This window comes from Oryctolagus cuniculus, chromosome 18, assembly GCF_964237555.1.
Source record: "Oryctolagus cuniculus chromosome 18, mOryCun1.1, whole genome shotgun sequence".
NCBI classification, from domain to species: Eukaryota; Metazoa; Chordata; class Mammalia; order Lagomorpha; family Leporidae; genus Oryctolagus; species Oryctolagus cuniculus.
The window spans coordinates 11,660,702-11,680,548 of record NC_091449.1 but is presented as its reverse complement, the minus strand read 5'-3'; the positions used below and the strand labels follow the sequence as shown (position 1 = coordinate 11,680,548).

Sequence of the window (19,847 nt, the reverse complement as noted above, 5' to 3'; positions counted from 1 at the left end):
CGCCCTCCCGGGCCCGCCCCTTTCCCGGGCCCCGCCCCCGAAGGCCACGCCCCGCCCCCGAAGGCCACGCCCCCGCGGCGGCGGAAACGCGCTCCGCGGCGCTCCTCCCCTCCCCCCGCGGCGCGGCCCACACTTCCGCTTCCGGTGCGGGCCGCGCGCGCGAGCGCAGCGGTGGGTGGCGGCGACCAGCCGGTGAGTGCAGACGTGGGGGCTGCGGAGTCCTGCTCTTTGATCGGGCGTGAACCCAGCTTCGCCCTGGCCCGAGGCCGTCCCCGTGCTGCCCTGGGCCTCTCCGGAGCCCGGGCCGCCGCGGTCGCCCGCCCCTCGCCGCCCTCGGCCTGACAGGCCGCAGGCCGCGCCCCTGCCCCCGCCGCGGGCCACAGCGCGCCGTGCCGGCCCCGCCGCCGGTCACAGGCGCCGCCCTCCGGTCAGAGGGCCGGCCCCAGCGCGAGGGCACGATCGGGTCAGCCGGCGCGCCCCCGCCGTCAGCCCACCTGCGCCTGCCGCGGGCTCTGCCCGTCCGCACGGACCGGCGCTCCCGCTGACCTCAGCCCCCTCCGCTCTCCTCCGCGCGCCCCCGCGTCCCCCGTCCCCCGCAGCTGCCATCGTCTTCCGTGCGCGACCCCTCCCTCCGCCTCCGCGATACGTTGTATCTTTCGCGTTTCTCCGTCCCTTCCTGCCCGCATCGCGGGTGGCCCGAGGGGAGCCTGCCCCCCAGCCCCTGGGAGTCTGCACACTCGCCGCCTCCGATCGCAGACCTTTGACCCCTGCACCTGCACCTGCTCCTGGGACTCTGTCCCTTTCCGGGGTTGCGCGCCGCACGGTCACCCACGGGTTGCTCGGAGAGCCCCAGCTCCTGGCTCAGGGTTGTCTGGGGGTCCCGGGAGCCCCTGGCACCGGCTTCTCCAGCCTCACTCCCCCCCCACCCGCATCTGGGCGATGAGGCGTTGAGGGTCACCAGCGTGTTGCATGGTTTTTTCAGACCGGCGGACACTCCGGGTCCCCTCATCCACCAGGTTGGGGCCCCGGGGGCTCGGCCGCAGCGCGATGTGGCACGAGGCGCGCAAGCATGAGCGGAAGCTCCGCGGCATGATGGTGGACTACAAGAAGAGGGCGGAGCGGCGGCGGGAGTACTACGAGAAGATCGTGAGTTCCAGTGCGCGCCCCTCCCGGCGCGGGGTCCTGCAGGCAGGCCCGACGCCCGGGTGGAGGCGGGGCTTGGGAGCCCTGTGGGCTCGGCTCTGGCCGCCGTGGTGCGCGGTGCGGCCTCCGCGCGCGGGCCTGAGCAGGCACAGGGAGTCCTTGCAGCGCCGCCCGTGGGCACCCAGCGGCCGTCTTCCCGGCGCCCAAGAGCTGAGGCACTTCTGAGGCTGGGCCTGGCACACAGCAGGAGTGGCGTCGGCATAGAGGAAGTGACATCTGACCACGTCCCCTTCCCGTTGGGTTCTCCGATTGCTGTTAGTGAACAGACCCAGCTCCGGCCCGGCCTGAGGGGCGCAGGTGCTGTGGCCGCGGCCCCGGCCTGTTTTCCACCTCTGACCCCCGGTGGATCGCCTCGCCTGTTTAGGTCCTACCAGTCCTCGGGATCCGCCGTGAAACACGCGTGTTTGCGGCTCCGGGGCTCCTTGGGTGGTTTGTACAGAGCGCCCGGCTCGCCACCGTGCCAGGGCCCCGCCTCCCAGGAGCCGGCCGCCCCCGTGCCCCTGCCCCGGACTCTTCCCTGGCTCCCTCCCACCCTTGGAGGACTCAGCTCTTCACCTCGGGCGCAGGGTCCCGCATGGTCTGCCTTCTGCCGCGCGCCCTGCTCTGCCTCTTTACTTTGCCCGGGCCATCCGGGCCTCCTTGCCGGTCCTCTGGACCGCAGTGCTCGCCAGCGCGGGGCCCTCCCGTGACGTGTCCCCACTTCCGCTGCCTCCTGCTCCTCTCAGATCTCAGGCAGGGAGGTCTTGTCCCCACGCTTGTGCCGCCCTCGCAATCGTGAGCTTTCATACCCTGCGTGTGTGCGTGTGTGTGTGCGCATGCGTGTGCATGCGTGCGTGCGTGTGTCTGTGTCCGCGTGTGTACACGGCTTCTACATCCAGGTCCACACACACCCAGTCAGCCCTGAGAGAGCTTGCATTTGCATGCCAGAGCCCAGCCCAGGAAACAGTCTGAAGCAATAGACAACAGTAAGACCAGCAGTTAGTCGGTTGGTTTTCTCGGGCTCCAGAGAGGTCTTTAGATGTGTCGGGTCTTTTTTTTTTTTTTTTTTTTTTTTATTTGAGAGGCAGAGTTACAGATGGAGGGAGGGAGAGAGAGAGAGAGAGAGAGAGAGAGAGAGGTCTTCCATCTGCTGGTTCACTCCCCAGATGGCTGCAGTGGCTGGGCTGTACCAATCCAAAGCCAGGAGCTTCTTCCGGGTCTCCCACGTGGGTGCAGGGGCCCAAGCACTTGAGCCATCTCCGCTGCTTTCCCAGGCTACAGCAGAGAGGTGGGTTGGAAGAGGAACAGCTGGGATTCGAACTAGTGCCCATATGGGATGCCAGTGCCCCAGGGCGAGGCTTAGCCCAGTACGGCACAGTGCTGGGCCAGCTGTGTGGGTTGTTTAATCCCCAGTCACCCGTGGGCAGGGGGGCTGCTGTTACCCCACCCCGCAGAGCCCTCCAGTTGCCTCTGGCACCCGGCAAGGAGCCACCGGGCAGGAGCGAGCTGCTCTCCGGTGGTGTCGGAATAACTAGAGCGTGACCACGAGCCCAGGGCCTGGGTCAGGCTGGGTCCTAGACAAAGGCCCGGTACGGGCCAGGAGCTCGTGGGCACGTGGAGGGAGAGCTGCCCCTGCCGCCGGCCTCTGCCGTGCCCTCCCTGTGCAGCAGGCCTGGGGGCGGGGCGCCAGCCGCCGTGCCTCACTCAGCCTGTGCCTGTGCTGCGTCCAGTCCTCACTCCAGACCAGGAGGTGCACCTGCTGGGGGGTGGTGAGCTGGGGCTCAGAGGGCAGAGCTGGCGTCTTAGCCAGCTGTTGAGCTGGTAGTCTCCTGCGGACGTGGAAGTTCAAGGAGGCAGAACCCTTGTCTGAGGTGGCGGCGGCTGAAGGCGCGATGCGACGGTGTGGCCTCCCGGTGCGGGCCAGGGCGCTCTGGCTCAGGTTCGGATGCCAGCTCCTGCGTGATGTGCGTGGCCGCTCTCCTGAGCCGGGTTCCGTGGCACGCGAAGTGATGGGTCGGGTTTGGCCGTCACAGACCTAGGACGTCAGTGGCTTAACCAGGCTGGACGTGTGTGTCCTGCTCACAGGAAAGCAGAGGGAGCGCGCTCTGCTCGGGCTCCTCCTCCCCGGCTTGTCTCCGTGTCTAAGAGGCCGCTCAGGCTCCCAGCCGTCCAGCAGGGGGAAAAGCCGTCTCTGGCAGTTGTCAGGAAGGTTTACCGTGTTTTCCCATGACGTCTGCACTCAGGCCGCACTGGCCACGTGCAAGGGTACGGGTCGGGAAGGCTAAGCGGTGTGGCTGTGTCCTGGGTGGCCTGGACCGGATCCGTTAGGAGTGGCCCTCGGAGTCTGCCGCGGGAGCACCTGCCCGGGGCGGCTGTTGTTCCGTAAATATTAGCACTCGAAGTTGTTGACACTGCTGACGCCAGCCAGAGCTGGAATTTGGATCCAGGTCGATGGGCGGTGTAGAGGAGACGCTGGGCTGGGTCCCGTGGAGGGCCTGGGGTTCGGGACTGCTCTGTTAGCGGGAGGTCCCGGGCTGTGTCTGCTCAGGCCCTGCTGGGAAGAGCTTAAAGAACAAGTGTCCGCGGTGCAGGCCTGTACAAGTAGCCATTGTCGCTGTGTGTGAGCGTGACCAGCATTCAGATTGGAGCCTCAGGGCCGCGGGAGGTGGCCAGGCAGTGGCCAGTGCTGCTGAGAGGGCGGTAGGCTGCCCGCACGGGCGTGTCGAGGCGGGCACAGCCGGCTCTGCTGCCTGCTGACCGCTCGGCCACCTCTCCTGCCCTCATCAGTTGGATAAAGAAGCAGACAGGAGGCCCTGCTGATACGAAAGTGGGGAATGAACAGGTCTCAGCGTAGGTGTCTCCTCTTCCAGGAAGCCCCCGCTGACCCCTGTGCCAGATGAGGCCTTCCTCTGGGCTCCCCGGTCTGAGCACTGCCCACTGCGGTTCCTCCTGGTAGGCACACCTGTCTCCCCTGAACCGTGAGCCCGTGAGGGCCTGAGAGGCCAGAGGGTGAGTGGGTGTTGGGCCTGCTTGTAGCCCCGTGCTCTCGCAGCGTGGTTCGCAGCAGTTAACCGTCCGTCAGCAGGATGGCTGGATAGGAGCCCGTGCCGATGCGCAGACAGGGAGTGATCCTGTCTCGCTGCGGTGTGGGCGGGCCTGAGACCACGCTAAGTGGAATGGCCGCCACGGGAAGTGAGAAGACAGCGGGGGCAGATGCCTCTCGGGGGCGGAGTCCCACGCCTCTGGGAGCAGCAGAGAGGCAGTAGTGGCCGGGGCGGGGGCGGGGGCGGGGGCAGAGCAGGCGTCATCAGCGGCGCCCCTCCTGCCCTGCCAGCTGGGAGAGCTGTAGAGCCTGTCACAGCCTGGGGCGGGCGGCAATCCCCGCTGTACCGGGCCCTCAGAAGTGGTGCGGGTGCTGACTTTGGTTATGTGGTTTTTACCGCAGTAAATATTCCTCTGAAATGTGAAAGATAAATAATAGTGGGAAAGAGTTGGATTTCGGAGTCAGGCCCCTCTGGGTTCAAGTCCTCGTCTGCCGGGGCCACGGCTGGGGGCGGCCGCTTGCCATGCCGCGGCCCGTGCCGGAGCGCCGGGTCAGGTGCCGGGTCGGCCCCCGGCTGCTCTCTTCTGTGCGGCTTCCTGCTGACGTGTCTGGGAGGGCAGCAGGTGTTGGCCAAGTGCCGCCCCTGTCACCAGGCAGCAGACCGGGCTGCTGTAGGCATTAGGGGAGTGAACCAATGGGCTGCGGGCTGCGGGCTGCGTGCGGGCTGTTCCTCCTAGCCCAGTGCTTTTCCCCTCTGTGATGCTGACCCTGTCGGGGCTCCTCTGTGCACCTGCCGAGTCCTGCACTGCAGGCTCCCGTGCGCCTTGGCTGCAGGGCCTGGGCGTTTGGCCTGGATTGGCCTTGGCATGTGGTGGGCTCTTGACATCTGCCTGAGACCCTCGTGACACTCAGGGAGCTGCACGTGGTGTGTGCCTGGAGACAAGGAGTCGAGGGAGGCGTGAGGTGCAGGACGAGGAGCTGGACTCCATGGCCCCCCGGCCCCCTGCCAGGCCCTGTGCGCTTGGGTCGCGGGTCCCAGCCTCAGTGTCTGCAGCTCTGAAGCGAGGGTGACATCAGCCCAGTGCCTGGGGCCAGTGGGGGCAGAGCTGTGATGAGCCTGTGCTTGTTGGTGAACTCCTCACCTCCTTAGAGAGCGGGGTGCACCTGCTCATCTGCTGACCGACGGCTGGTGAGGATCTTGGAAACTTGGAGGGGATTTTTTTTCCCTCAAGGGGCTCAGCCTCTTCTGTGAGTGAGGATTCGCTCCTTCCTCCCTCAGGGTTCTGAGCACCTGCTGTGTGCCAGGCCGTTCTGGGCCCTGGAATACAGTGGGGAACCCAACAGATCGCTGGCCCTCCGGGAGACAGGTGCGAGTGCGGCCGGGCCAGGTGTGCCAGCTGGTGCTCGTGGTGCTGTGAGAGGAGTTGGGGTTAAGGGGACAGAGTAAGAGACTGTGAGCGAGCCGTGTACTTAGGGTCAGGCAGGAAGGCTTCCGGGAGGAGCCATACTCGAGAATGTTCTAGGCTGAGGTCCCGAGCGGGGGTCTGGGGCAGGCCTGAGTGTTCTGGGAGTGGCATGGAGGTTGGTGTGCCTGGGGCAGAGTGGGAAGGAGCAGGGTCAGAGGGACGGGCCAGAGCAGAGGAGGGACGTGGCTCCAGGCTGCTGCGGGGAGCAGGGTGGCAGCATAGCCCGAGAAGAGGTGGCCACGGAGTCCAGGCAGGAAGAGCAGTCGGCTGGGCGAGGCTGGGGTAGAGAAGTGTCTGCACTGGAGTGCGTGGCGGGAGCTTGGTCAGGGTGTGCTGTGTGGCGCAGTGGCCCCTCCCTGTGGGTCCCTTGCTGTGGCCCCTCGCTGGAGTTCAGGCCGCGGGGTGTGTACCTGAGTGGGATTGCTGGGCTGTATGGTAATTCTTGAACTTTGTTTGTGAGAGGCAAAGAGATGGATGGGGAAGACAAGTGCGTGGGGATTTCCCAGCTGCTGGTTCACTCCCCAGACGCCTGCACCACCTGGGGCTGGGTCAGGCCAACTCCGGGAGTCGGGAACTCAGTCCAGGCCCCCCCGTGGGTGACAGGGACTCACTCGAGCAGTTGAGTCGGCGCTGTGGCGTAGCAGGTGAAGCCGCAGCCTGCAGTGCTGGCATCCCATACGGGTGCCGGTTCGAGTTCCAGCTGCTCCTCTTCCGATCCAGCTCTCTGCTGTGGCCTGGGAAAGCAGTAGAAGATGGCCAAGTCCTTGGGCCCCTGCATCCATGTGGGAGACAGGAAGAAGCTCCAGGCTCCTGGCTTCGGACCGGTGCAGCTCCGGCTGTTGCGGCCATCTGGGGAGTGAACCAGCGGATGGAAGACCTTTCCTTCCCCTCCCCTCCCGCCTCTGCCTCTCTGTAACTCTGCTTTTCAAGTACATAAATAAATCTTAAAAAAAAAAAATTTCTTGAGCAGCCACGCTACTGTGGCCAGGAGCCGGAGCCAGCACTGAGACCCAGCCGCTGCGGGGTGTGGCACGGGCGTCCTGGGCAGGTCTTTACTGGGCTGGACACTCACCACTTGGTCTAACTTGCTGGAGATCTCAGTCTCCCACATTCTTGTCAGTCCTTACTGTTTGTCCGTTCGGTTTCCGCCGTCGTCATCGTCGGGGTGCGGCGGTGGCGTCTGGTGGTCCTGGACGGTGTTTCCCGGGCGCTGCTGGTTGCTCGTCTCGTCCTGTGCCTTTGCAGCCTTGCTGTGTGGCTGATCCAGCCCGAAGAGGAGGCGGGGGCGGTGGGGGCAGCAGCGGAGACCAGAGGATGGTGTAGTGGGGAGGCGCGGTGCTGGCCGTGGGGACACTGGGCTGAGCGCGGGGCCTCCGCCTCCGAGAGGAAGCGACTCCTCGTCTCCGTCTCCTGGGGCTAGCCCCACTGGTGCTGTGCTGCCTGCGTTGGCTGGCGAGTGCAGGGTGCCCGCCTGAGGGCAGAGGGGAGCTCACCGTGAAGCTTGGTGGGGGTGAAGCTGGCCCCTCAGTTGGATGGTGACCTCCATCCTGTCCGCCCCCACAGAAAAAGGACCCAGCCCAGTTCCTGCAGGTGCACGGCCGGGCGTGCAAGGTGCACCTGGATTCTGCAGTTGCCCTGGCTGCCGAGAGCCCCGTTAACATGTGAGAGGCACCGGGGGCGTGGCGGCATCTGCACTTGGAGGACCGGGGTGGGGGGGTGGGGGGGGTGGGCCTGGGGCAGGGACCCTGGGGCCCAGAGGTAAGGAAGGCTGGACCTGCAGTGAAGGTGATGGGCACAGAGGCTGAGCCGAGTGGGTGGGCAGGGCTTGGGTTGGAGGAGCTCCAGGGGAATGGGCGGGGCCAAAGCCAGTGACCCAGAGAGGGCGGGAGGAAGTTTCAGGAGGATGGGGGCTCCTAGCAGTAGCCCCTGGGGTGGGCCCCGGGTCTCTCCAGGAGCTGTCAGACGGGTGGCCTGTTGCAGCCCGGAGGCTGTGGCTTCAGCATGGGGGACCGAAACTGGGGCTCCCGAGTGTGGTGGCGGGGACAGGCACTCTGTGTCCCGGGCAGTGGGGCCCCGAGCTCTGACCCCCCACTCCACCCCTGCCCGCTTCAGGATGCCCTGGCAGGGAGACACCAACAACATGATCGACCGCTTCGATGTCCGCGCCCACCTGGACCACATCCCCGACTACACGCCCCCTCTGCTCACCACCATGTAAGCCGCCCCCGCCCCCCGGGATGCCGGGCCGGGCGTCACGCCTGCCGCCCTCGCCCTCTTTCTGCCGGCCGCCCGCCCGCCACCTTCCTAGGAAGGAGGTGTGTGTGGTGGGGAAGACGCCCCTCCCACTGGGGAAGTTGAGGCTCAGGGTGACCCCCACCCCCGCCCTGCCCGAGCCTTCCCCGGCTGCCTCATCCTGTTTCCTGTTGGTGTGGGGTGCGGTCACCTCCTCCCTCTGACCTCAAGGCCTTGACCTCCCCTGAAGCTCCCCTGAGCAGGAGTCAGACGAGCGGAAGTGCAACTACGAGCGCTACCGAGGCCTGGTGCAGAACGACTTCGCTGGCAGTGAGTGCCTGGGCGGGCCGGGCGTGCGCGGGGTCCCTCGGCCGCCAGAGACCGCCGTGAGTGTGGGAAGACGTTTTATCAGGGGCTCCCTCTGCAGGGCCTCGAGTTCCCGTCCTTTTTTTCTTTCTGCGTATTTTCCCTTGCTGGCACGGACCAGACTGTCGGCTCTGAGCGAGCACTGGTTTCAAACGGGACGTTTGTACCGTGTCTGGCAGTTTGCTAAGCATTGGTGAGCATCGCGGGCCTGGCCTCCTTGCCGATGCCCCCCCTCCCCCAGTGAGCAGGGCGGGCTCAGAGAGAGCGCCCCCGGCCCGGCCTCCTGCAGGGATGTCAGGCCACGCCGCACCAGGGCTGGCTTGTCTGTATTACCCTACTGCACCTGCACCTGCACCTGCACGGCCGGGGGGGGGGGGGGGGCGATGGCCCGTTGGCAGATAAGGATGTGGAGGTTGAAAGCATCCCGGGAGCTGGGGTCCGCCCCTCTGTCCTCTGACGGCAGCTCCCGACTCAGGAACGGGGCTGGCGCCTCTCAGGACGTCTGTGGGGAGCCAAGGCAGCAGCACTGCCTGCGGGCGCCGGGGCCGCTGGCTCTATCCTGGGCCTCGGCAGGGTGCAGAGAGGTGGGGCGTGTAGAACCCCGGCGGCCGCTGCAGTGGCGCTGTGATTGGTTTTGTTTCTAGGATAGGTGCTTTTGCGTCTCTAAGATCAGAGAGGGCCAGATTCTAGCCCTCAGTGAGGCCGTGGCGAGGGGAAGCTGGTCATGAACAGTGCTGTAGTTTGTCGTCACTCAAGGCCGCAGCGGTTCTTGGTGGTGGAGCCAGGTGTCTGTGTCCTGCGTCCCCTCCCACGTGCCGTGCAGCACTCCCTTGGTGTGTCAGGAAGCGTCCTGGGGGCTGGGCTTTGCGGGGGAGGGCCACCTAATCACACCAGCGATGGCAATCAATCACACGCCAAGGTGGTGTCACGACAGATAGTGACCGCAGCTGGGGTCTGGAGGGTAGCTGGGGGGAGGGGGAGGGGAGGGGGGACCAGCACACTACAGGGCAGATCAAAGGCAGAGAGCCCGGGAGCGCGCGTGGGGCGGGCCAGCGCGGCTGGAAGCCAGGAGGACTGCATCCCTGAGCGGGCCAGCACGGCTGCCTCAGGTCCCAGAGGAACGCCCAGGGCCTGGGGGGAAGGGTGCTCACCAGCGTCCCAGCCGACGTCAGGGACACGCTTCTCACAGCCCCCCAGGCCAGAGGAGGCCGTGCCACGGCGTTGAGCTCGCCCGGGTGGTTGTGGGAATTTAGGGAGCCCAGCTCATCCCTCACCACACGAGGCACTCACGGAGCAGCCTGTGGCGTCCAAGTGACAGGCGGCACTCAGAGCACGTTCGAGGTTCTGGCGCACGGCCTCCCTGACGGCGGCGCCGGTGGCAGTGCCCAGTACAGGGCACTCGCTCTGCCCGGAAAGGAGGGTGGGCACGGGTGGAGTCAGTGGTTGGCCAGGACGTCACTGCCACCCGACAGACTTTGGTGACCCACGAGCGCCCCCAGCCCGCTCTCAACTCGGTCCTCTGCTCGCTGCAGTCTCCGAGGAGCAGTGCCTGTACCAGATCTACATCGACGAGTTGTACGGGGGCCTCCAGAGACCCAGCGAGGAGGAGAAGAAGAAGTGAGTGGGGGCGGGGCGGCAGGGGGCGGGGCGGCACGCGGGCCTGGCTCCTCGGCGCTCTGTCCGCCGCTTCTCGGACCCCGCGAGCTGAGGGCAGTGTTGGGCCTGCAGTGGGTACGCAGCGAATCAGTGCTTAGTGGAGGAGGTGGCTGGACGGCTGGACCGCGGGGTTTGTGCACAGCGAGCTGGGAGGCATGGGTCCTGGCGTCAGAGTCCTGCCAGCGAGGCCCAGGGAGGACTGCCCCTCAGCCTCGCCGAGCTCCTGTGTGCCGTGGGGCTGCAGGGCCCCTGCGGGAGCCGCTGGCCGCTCTCACCCCTCTGCTCCACACAGTGCAGGAGACCGGCTCAGCCTCGCCGCGCTGCTGTCGGTGACGGTGACGCCTTCGCACCAGCCTGGCAGCCCCACTCCGGGGTCCCAGGCTCTTGTTGCCTTCCCGTGCCCTGGGGTTTCCACAGGACTGTGCCGGGAGCGCCAGCCTGAGGCTGGCCCTGGGGTTATTCACTGAAATGAATTCAGGCGCTCTGCTCTGGGCCACGCCGGGGTACATCGGGGTCCACAGGGACTCAGCCCTGCCCCGTGGAACCTGTAGTCAAGGAGGACAGACTCGTCCCCCCGCGTGAAGCCCAGCATTGCCGGGGCTGGGTGCTCAGGACAGAGTCTGGCCTAGCCTGTGGCACAGGTCAAGGAAGACTCCTGGAAGACTGGCCACTGGGTCACTGGGGTGGAAGAGACAGGAGCCGACTTGAGGGTAGCAGGTTTAGGCGGAGGGAAGGCCAGAGGCAGGGGTGCCGTGGAGCTGGCGAGGCCGGCCTGCGGGTCCCGCCGTGGCCCTCTCACGGGCGCTGTCCCGGCTCACCGGCTCCCCCGTCCCAGGCTGGCGGAGAAGAAGGCTTCCATCGGCTACACCTACGAGGACAGCACGGTGGCCGAGGTAGAGAAGGCCGCGGAGAAGCCGGAAGAAGAGGACTCACCGGCCGAGGAGGAGAGCAACTCGGACGAAGATGAGGTCATCCCCGACATCGGTGGGGTCCCCTCTCTGTCCTCCCCACCCCCAGTCCCTGGGCAGCATTTCTGTGTTTCGCCCCTTACCCTCTGGGCAGCCCAAGCTTACGAGCCCTGCCCCCCTCTGCCTCCTCCCTCGCCCTCTGCCTCCCGCCCGCCTGTCTCTCCCCTCTCTTCCTAGCTCTTACTTCCAGGGCACCCCTGCCTGGTTGTTGGCTCTGCTCTCTTCTCCTTGGGTTGGCCTGTCTGCCTTTGCCTCCTCGCCCCTCTGGAAAACACGTGTGCATCCTTTCCCCGAGCTGTCTTCATCCCCAAGCATCTGCTCATCTTCCCCGCCCTCCCTGCTTACCTCCCCCTGAGCACCCATCGACCGAGCGCCCGCCTGCCTCTCCGCCCTCCTCGGCGCCGTCTCTACCAGCAGCTCTGTCTTCACACTCAGGCAGCTGTCTGCTTCCATCCGCCCGCTGCTTCTGCCCCTTGTGGATCACGTGTCCAGCTCCTAAACACCTACGAGCCATGCGCTGCCCGCTGCTGCCATCTGCCCGCCCCCACTGCCCCCTCGCGCCCCGTCACACTCCGCACACGCCTCGCTCGCCAGAGGTCCTCCCACCCCCATCCAAGTTCATTCCTGCAGCCCCCGCCGCCCACTGGGTAGTGTGCCTGCCCTAGGGGGCCCCGCCAGCCTGAGGGATGTCAGCTGGGCCTCTGATCCAGTCCCAGTCCGGAGGGCGCCCCGTCCACCCCCAGGCACTGCCCCGCCCCGTCGTCTCTGCGGGCTTTGGCTCCTGACAGCCTTTCTCTTGGTGCAGACGTGGAGGTGGACGTGGACGAGCTGAACCAGGAGCAGGTGGCCGATCTCAACAAGCAGGCCACGACCTACGGCATGGCCGACGGAGACTTCGTCAGGTGAGGCCTGTCCCGTGACCCCCCCCCGCTAGTGTGCCTGGACCTGACGGCCCTGCTTCTAGGCGTGTGTGCCCAGCCCCGGCCCAAGGCCACCACAGCCCCCCTTGCAGAAATGTCCTCAGTGGGACTTGAGATGAGCTCCCGGGTCGCTGGACCCAGGGACAGGCTCTGCCCTCGGTATTCTGGCACGTGGCGGGGGTCTCCTCAGCCATAGCCCACGCCCAGGACCACACAGGATGGGCCCAGCTGCAGAGCGGTGAATTAGAAACAGTAAACACCAGTGGGCGCTGCGCTCTGCTCGGGAGCAGCGGCAGCCCCTCCCCGCGTGGCCTCCGCAGTCCCTCTGCTGCTTCCCCGGCCCCCTCCCGGCTGGGAGTCCAGCAGGCGCCCCTGCCGCGCTCCGCACCTCCTTCCCTTCCGTGGCTGACTTTGTCCCACGAAGGTCCGTGCCATCTCAGGACCCCTCGTGCTGTCCCCTTGGTCACTGCGCGCCCTGGGATGTAGGCTCGGAGCAGGCGAGGGTCTGGTGCTGAGTGTTAACATCTGCAGTAGCAGTGGCCCCAGCAGGCGCCCCGTACGTTGGGCCGTGAGCGCGGTGGCCACCCCCCACTCCACTCGCTCTGGCTCCCTCGCGTTTCTCTGGGTGAGGCCGGAGCCCCGCCCACCCCCTCGTGTCTCTCCCTGCAGGATGCTGCGGAAGGACAAGGAGGAGGCCGAAGCCATTAAGCACGCCAAGGCCCTCGAGGAGGAGAAGGCCATGTACTCGGTGAGGGCTGGGCCTCGGCGCGGAGGGGGCAGGCTTCCGTGAGGATGTGCCGCTCACAGGCCTACCCCCCCCCTCCCCGACCCCAGGGCCGGCGCTCCCGGCGCCAGCGGAGAGAGTTTCGAGAGAAGCGACTAAGGGGACGGAAGATCAGCCCACCCAGGTGAGGCTGCTCCCTGAGCCTGCCGCGGCCGCCTCTGAGGTCTGGAGGAGGCAGGCAGGGGCCCGGGGGAGCCCTCCTGGTGGGGCAGCAGACGGCCAGAGTGCAGGCTTGAAGTGGCCGGCGTCTCCTGCTGGCCGCTCCCCGCACCCTCCTGGACTGAGAGCTCGGGCCAGACGCTCCGGCACCTTGCCCGTCTCTCCTCCCCGGGGAGGGGAGCCCGGGGCTGCTGCCAGGGACAGCTGGAAGAATTGAAGGCAGACCAGGGCACCCAGGCCTGGCCCTGGACTCGGGCCCGATTCTGCTGCCTGCCTGCGTCCTCTGTCAGAGTTTGGCCCAGTGTCGTTCCCTCTCTGAGCTTGATTTGCTCCTTTGGGAAATGGGGTGCCATCACCTGCCAGGCCCCACGCGGAGGTCTTGGGACAGGTTTGGATGAGGCAGTCAGGCATGGCAGGGAGCGCCCGGCTTGCCCTAGGAGGCCTCGGCTTCTGCATCCGCTGGCCGCACGTGTGCCCAAGGAGGGAGGCAGGCACGGGTGGCACTGAAGAGCAGCACCGTCCTCACTGGCGTCGGCGTCGGCGCTGGTTCCCCGTTTAGGAGCTGTGTGACCCTGGGTGAGGGTCTGTCTCTGGACCCCAGCTTCCTCAGCTGTGAAGTGTGAATAATCATGGCTGCCCTGTCGAGGAGCTGGGACGAGCCACTGGTGTGGGGGGGAGCTCCTGGGCCCGGCACACAGGACGCGGTTCAGACGTGTCGGCTCAGCGCTGTTGTTGCCCAGCTAGCCCCAGTGAGAGCTTGGCACAGGCTGGAGGGGTCCGGAGGGCAGCGGGACCGGGGCTGGTGAGGTCCGAGTTCCCCAGAGGCAGGACGTGGCTGGGAGGCCGTGGCCTGGGACGCCGGCTCGTGCTTCAGGCAGATCTGAGGTGGGCAAGGTGAAGGAATCCAGCAAGGCCATCACCTGTTGCCCGCCGCCCCCTCACTGTGGCACGTGCCTGGCTTTGGGCAGGGGGCTTGGTCCAACGCCATGTGTGCCCAGGTGCCAAGCCCCCACTTGGCCCACCCCATTCTTCTCTCCATAGCTATGCCCGCCGAGACAGCCCCACCTATGACCCCTATAAGCGGTAAGTGCGGGGCCCCTGGCTGGGCTGGGGGGTGGGGGGTTAGGGCAGGAGCCTTCCAACTCCCAGAAATGGGCGGTGAGCCTGGCAGCCGTGCGGAGGGGAGGGCCTTCAGGGGGCCAGGCCTCAGTCCCACCTCAGCCTTGAAGCCCCTGGCAGCCCAGGTCCTTTCACGGTGGGAGGAGGGTCTCTGCCTGCTGGGGGCCCTGGCAGGTGCGGCGAGGTGAGGCGCTCAGTACAGGAGTGGGAGGGGCGTCAGGCGCTTTCTGTTTCTTTTACAAAAATGAAATTATACTGGGCGGCATTGCTTGCAGCTTGCTCCCCCAGCTGTGTCGAGGAAGACTTCCCGTGTCGCTTAGACTTCTTGTCTTTGCTCGCTGGCCGCCTGGAACCAGCCGCTCCCATCCTGGTTCTTCTTACATGAGCTCTGTGCTCACAGGCCGGGTGCCGGAGGGCTGGGTCTCCTCCTGCCCCGCTGAGCCCGATCCGCAGGCCCCTCTGGCACCCCTCGGGCGGGCTTCTGCCATGGAGACCAGGCCTGCGGAGCCCGGGCCACTGACCGCCCCCCTCCGCCCGCAGATCGCCCTCAGAGTCCAGCTCCGAGTCCCGCTCCCGCTCCCGCTCGCCGACTCCAGGCCGGGAGGAGAAGATCACGTTCATCACCAGCTTTGGGGGCAGCGACGAGGAGGCAGCCGCAGCTGCAGCCGCTGCAGCCGCGTCAGGGGCCGCCCCAGGGAAGCCCCCCGCACCCCCCCAGCCTGGCGGCCCCGCGCCGGGACGCAATACCAGCGCCCGGTCGGTAACGCTCACGCCGCCCGCCCTACGCCCCGGCCGCCGTGGGGGGGACCTGGGGCAGGGGGGGTCATGGCGCAGGCCTGAGCTGACCCGTGCCCCGCCCCGTGCCCCGCCCGCAGCCGCCGCTCCTCCTCTTCCTCCTCCTCCTCGGCCTCGAGGACCTCCAGCTCGCGCTCCCGCTCCAGCTCCAGCTCCCGCTCCCGCCGCGGGGGCCACTACCGCTCTGGCCGCCACGCCCGCTCCCGGTCCCGCTCTTGGTCCCGCTCTCGGTCCCGCTCCCGGCGCTACTCCCGGTCCCGGAGCCGAGGCCGGCGACACTCAGGTGGGGGCTCCCGAGATGGACACCGCTACTCCCGCTCGCCCACCCGGCGTGCTGGCTACGGGCCACGGCGCAGAAGCAGGTGCGTGCGCTGGGCGGTGGGCGTGTGTGGCCGCCGGGCTCGGAGGGAGATGGCCTGCTGCAGCCCTAGGGAGCCCTTGCTTTGAAGGGGGGAGGCAGGGGTGTGTGTGCAGGGAGCACCAGGATGCGGTGAGGGAGGAGGGCGCGTGTCTCCTGTCGTGGGCACCGCTGTCCCTGCTGGGAATTCCCGGACCTGGGAGAGTGGACGTCACGGCTGCTGCAGAGTGTGCCACGGGGGACCTGGGCCTCGGTGGCTGGACGCCCCGCGAGGAGGCTCTCCTGGGGGTGCGCGAGCTGCCGGGGAGGGAGCAGGAGACAGCCTTGGGGAGGTGGCAGGGTTGAGGCCGTAATCACCCGGGGCCAGGCTGTGCTTCCTCCAGGGGCTCGGCCTGCTGTTCGGGAGGCGGCGGGGCTCGCTGGGTGACGGGGGCACTGTGGGACAGCTGCCTGGTGCCTGTTGAACTTGGGCCCTGCTGGTGCACTCTGCCCCTGGGCCTTCGTCTGAGGCCAGAGTCACAGCGCTGTCCACGTGGCTGTCTCAGAGTGCCGCAGGCAGGTCCACACAGAGCACTTAAAGGCGTGCTGGTAGCCGGGTCGCAGTGCCAGCTCCCTGTGGCTCTGATGGGTCCAGAGGAGGGGCCGGGGGGGCGCACGTTCCGTCCGGTAGTGTTGACTGCCCAGTGGCCGGCTTGGCATTGCCTGGTCTGGTTTCTTGAGAAGTCACGAGAGAGCTCTTGTTTTGTTCATGTTGACAACAACTTTAATATTGTAAAAACCCGAGAGCGCCCGAGCATAGTGAGGGCTGCTGGGTCACTCCCTGCAGCCTGACCCAGGGCGGTCACGGGGCAGGGGACCGGGCTACACCTGGGGTGCCGGCCCGAGGGTGAGCCCTGGCTGAGGAACCCCCAGGGTCCTGAGAAGAGGGAGCCTGGGGCCGTGCAGGAGACTGATGGGGGCAGAGTGGGGTTGCCGCTGAAGGAGACCCTGGGCCCCAAGGGAAATTGGAGGTGGCTGAGGGTGTACAGCAGGTCCCCTTCGTGAGCCCCGAGTTCAGACAGGGGCTGGCCAGCCAAGTCCTGCCCTCCGGTGGTCACACCCAGGAAGTTTGTCAGGTGCTTGTCCAGGAGGGCGAGAAGTGGATCAGGTACAGCTTACAGGGCCAGGAGCTGTCCTAGGCCACGCGAGTCTGGAGGGTGGTCTGGCTAGAGACAGGGGCCAGAGTGGTTCTAGAAGTTTCTGAGGGAAAACGATGGGAGAATCAAGGCCAGACACAGGGCCTTGCAGGAAGACGGTGGACTGGGAGCTGGGGGAGGGGTACAGTGGGGTCCCCGCAGCCTCGTGACCCTGCCGTGCCCCGCGTACCCCCAGGAGCCGCTCCCGCTCGGGAGACCGCTACAGACGGGGCGGCCGGGGCCCTCGGCACCACAGCAGCAGCCGCAGCCGCAGCAGCTGGTCGCTCAGCCCGTCCCGCAGTCGCAGCCTGACACGCAGCCGCAGCCACAGTCCCAGCCAGAGCCCCAGCCGCAGCCGCAGCCGGAGCCGCAGCCAGAGCCACTCGCCATCGCCCCCAAGGGAGAAGCTGAGCAGGCCGGCGGCGTCCCCTGCTGTGGGCGAGAAGCTGAAAAAGTGAGCGTGAGCGGGGGCAGGCCCAGGTGGGGGCGCCTCGGGGCGACTTTTGAAGGACACGTGGTCCTGCTCCAGGAGACCAGGGCTCCCATCCTCAGGGCGTGTCTGGGGCGCGGTTAGAGAGACCACCAGGGCTATCTTGGAGGTTGTGAGGGGCGGGGCCTGTCCCGAAGGGGCAGAGGAGGGTGTGCTCATCCCCTCGAGCTCTCTGGCCTGAGGACCGTGCTGGGGGGGGGGGGGGAGCAGGGGTGGCAGCGCCCTTTCGTCCTCCAACCGTGCCCTCTGGCCCCGCCCTCCCCAGGACTGAACCTGCCGCTGGTAAAGAGACAGGAGCTGCCAAAGTCAGTAAGAATTTGGAACTCGCCTGCCTAATTCCCGCAGCAGCAGTGCCCGAGAGCTGGGCCCGGTGGGCCTGCAGGGGGCCCGGGTGGGCCGGGCGATCCAGACCCAGGGATGGTGGGCGAGGGGGAGCGGAGAAGCCTGCCCCATGAGCACCGCGTCCCCTCCCCTCCTCACTGTACCTCGGGACTGCAGCCGTCCCTGAGCCTCCCCGAGCCTTGTGGGGCGGGAGGGGGTGTCCACAGCCTGCCCCTCCTCCCCACGTGTCCCCTGCAAGTCGCAGGCTCTTGGCTGAGGTGGGTCGTGGGAGCTCCGGGACACCCACCCCTCTCCCGCCTCTTCCCCCTCCCCAGCCCAAGCTGACGCCACAGGAGAAGCTGAAGCTGCGGATGCAGAAGGCGCTGAACAGGCAGTGTACGTGCGCCCGGGCCTCGGTCCCCCGGCTTCCCAGCCGACCCAGCCCCCCCCGGGCACCCGGGCCTCGGTCCCCCAGGCTTCCCAGCCGACCCAGCCCCTCCGGGCGCCCGGGCCTCGGTCCCCCAGGCTTCCCAGCCGACCCAGCCCCTCCGGGCACCCGGGCCTCGGTCCCCCAGGCTTCCCAGCCGACCCAGCCCCTCCGGGCGTGGCGCGGGCCCAGGTGTGGGGGCCTGGGCCGTTCCTCCTCTCAGCCTCCTTGTCCCTTCCTCCCTGCAGTCAAGGCGGATAAGAAGGCGGCGCAGGAGAAGATGATCCAGCAGGAGCACGAGCGGCAGGTGGGGGGGGCGGGCGGGGGCGAGCGCGGGAGCCAGGGGCCGCCTGGCCGCGCCCTCACCGCCCGTTTCTGCAGGAGCGGGAAGATGAGCTGCGCGCCATGGCCCGCAAGATCCGGATGAAGTAAGGCCGTCCCCCGCTCCCGCACCGCCGGCCTTGCCGCCTCCTGAGCTCTGTGGGTGGATGAAAGGCAGAGGCCCCGCCTGGCCCCGGGGAAGCGGCCACCTCTGGCTCCTCTCCCGCCATCTCCTCCCTCTCCCTGGCTTGGCTCTGCCTGTGTTGTCATGACCTGCCGAGTTCTTCCTCTTCCCAGCCGGCCCCCTCCCTTCGCTGACCGTCCTGCCCAGAGCGGGGCCCCGAACCATCTCCCCACCCTGCTGCGTTTTCCTGCGTGGCCCTCGCCCCCACCTGCACTGAGCGGTGTGCTTTCTGCTCACTCACTTCCGCTGGGGTAGCCTCGGCGCCTGGACACGGAGAGGGGCTCCGTCAGTGTGTGTGGGGGGGACAACTTGGCCAGCTGTCTCCTCGCCCCACCGCCCGCCCATTTCCTCTGTGGCAGTGTTGAGCAGCTCCGTGGGGCCTGTCATTGTGGAGCCTCCCATAATGCTCTGTGGCCCGGTTCCTGCAGGGCCCCAGGTCGCCCTGGGCCTGCGGGCAGAGCGAGGCTGTAGCGCCTGCCGTGTCAGTCAGGGGCCGGTTCTAGTCCATGGTCGCCGTGAGCGCTTGGAATAGTGACTCGGGGTCCCTGAGACAGAGCCCCCGAGGGCCCTGCGGGGGCTGCCCTCCTGCGTGGTTGCCACGGGTGTCTGTTTAGGACACGCCCACTGTGCTGGGCTTCAGGGCTTGCTGTCAGGGAGTTGGGCTTGTGGTGGGTCAGGTTCGGCTCCCGCTCCCGGCGCTGCACCCTGCACCCTGCACCCTGGGTCTTTCTCCTGTCTGGGCTCCCTTTGCTAAGTGGAGATGAAGCCATTTCACCCCTCACAGCCTTCTTAGGGTTCAGTGAGGTCCAGACCGGGCTTGGTGAGGGCACCCACTAGTCCTGGTGGGCCAGAGGCCCCGCGCCAACGGAAGTGATGGGGCCATGTCCTCCCTGAGGGCCTGCCTGCCACCCACCATCCCTCACAGCCCCGGTGGGAGAGCAGCAGTACAGGCCCCTGGGTCCCTGCGCGCTGCACCTGCCTTCCCCAGGGTCCCTGTCCCAGCAGGTGCTCACCCCTCCCCTGGTCGCCTCCCTTTTCCCCCCGCAGGGAGCGGGAACGCCGAGAGAAGGAGAGAGAAGAATGGGAACGCCAGTACAGCCGGCAGAGCCGCTCTCCGTCTCCCCGCTACAGTGAGTGTCCCCCGGGCCCCTGGCCAGGCTGCAGGCGACGCGGGCTCAGGGCCCTTCCCTGCACTGGCCTCCCAGGAGTGAGAAGGGGGTGGGCCGCTGAGGGGCAGGTGCACCCAGCACTGTCTGTCCTCACCCATCCATCTCCCCTCCACAGGCCGGGAATACAGCTCTTCTCGGAGGTGAGCAAGCTAACCCTGCCCCCGGGCCCCCCCACCGCCTTTGTCCTGATTCCTTCCCTGGGCTGGGGGGGAGGCTGGTCTCATCCCTGACCCCTGGGCATGGGCAGGCTCCCATCTTCCCGCCCCCACTCACAGCCCTCCCCTTCTCTCCACAGGCGCTCGAGGTCCCGGTCCCGAAGCCCCCACTATCGGCACTAGGCAGAGGGCGGCACAGGGCCCCGGGGCTGGGGAGAGGCTCAGCTGCGATGAGCCCTTTTCTCTGTGAAATAAAATCGAGCATTATTTAATCCCCTTCCCAGCCTCCGTGTCTGTGTGGTCGGTGCGGGGCTCAAGCCCCAGGGCCCAGCAGCCGGCTGGGAGCTGGCTGGCTGGACAGGCCAGGTGCTGCCTCTAGGGGGAGTCCTGCCCACAGCTCCTCCTGGCGAGGCCAGCTTAGAAGGCAGGGGGCGCGAGGCAGTGGGAAGAGGGCCCAGACCTGTCCGTGGGTGCAGACAGGGTGCCGGCCCAGGGCCCAGCCTGGGGAGGATGGGCTGGGACTCTTGGCTCAGGGGCCTCTGGCAACAGGTCCAGGC

At 67.3% G+C, this 19,847-nt stretch overlaps 1 protein-coding gene across 3 annotated transcripts; it reads left to right on the top strand.

Moving 5' to 3' along the window:
- Positions 1–63: 63 nt before the first annotated feature.
- CLASRP (CLK4 associating serine/arginine rich protein) lies at positions 64–19,537 on the top strand. 3 transcript variants are annotated; one of them, XR_007912501.2, is made up of 21 exons: positions 64–192; positions 983–1,146; positions 7,255–7,352; positions 7,804–7,905; positions 8,174–8,253; positions 9,822–9,906; positions 10,781–10,929; positions 11,719–11,815; positions 12,503–12,581; positions 12,668–12,741; positions 13,818–13,859; positions 14,436–14,651; positions 14,771–15,052; positions 16,420–16,677; positions 16,979–17,022; positions 17,370–17,430; positions 17,710–17,768; positions 17,843–17,889; positions 19,014–19,096; positions 19,251–19,275; positions 19,431–19,537. XR_007912501.2 is itself a non-coding variant. In XM_051828468.2 (21 exons), the coding sequence occupies exons 2-21, from the start codon at positions 1,048–1,050 to the stop codon at positions 19,471–19,473; spliced, it is 2,019 nt and encodes a 672-aa protein (XP_051684428.1). In that variant the 5' UTR covers positions 64–192; positions 983–1,047; the 3' UTR covers positions 19,474–19,537. The 3 variants fall into 3 exon arrangements, 2 of the variants coding, with proteins under 2 accessions (XP_051684428.1, XP_051684427.1); XM_051828468.2 differs by having other exon boundaries at positions 16,979–17,018; XM_051828467.2 differs by having other exon boundaries at positions 16,979–17,018; positions 17,843–17,891; positions 18,992–19,096.
- Positions 19,538–19,847: the final 310 nt, after the last annotated feature.

What these genes read in the sequence shown, in the direction of transcription:
- CLASRP (XM_051828467.2), top strand. Translation starts at nt 1,048, where the DNA reads ATGTGGCACGAGGCGCGCAAGCATGAGCGGAAGCTCCGCGGCATGATG. An exon ending in GAAGGCGCTGAACAGGCAGT is followed by an intron (nt 17,431 to 17,709) that starts GTACGTGCGCCC and finishes TCCTCCCTGCAG; the next exon opens with TCAAGGCGGATAAGAAGGCG. An exon ending in AGCAGGAGCACGAGCGGCAG is followed by an intron (nt 17,769 to 17,842) that starts GTGGGGGGGGCG and finishes CCGTTTCTGCAG; the next exon opens with GAGCGGGAAGATGAGCTGCG.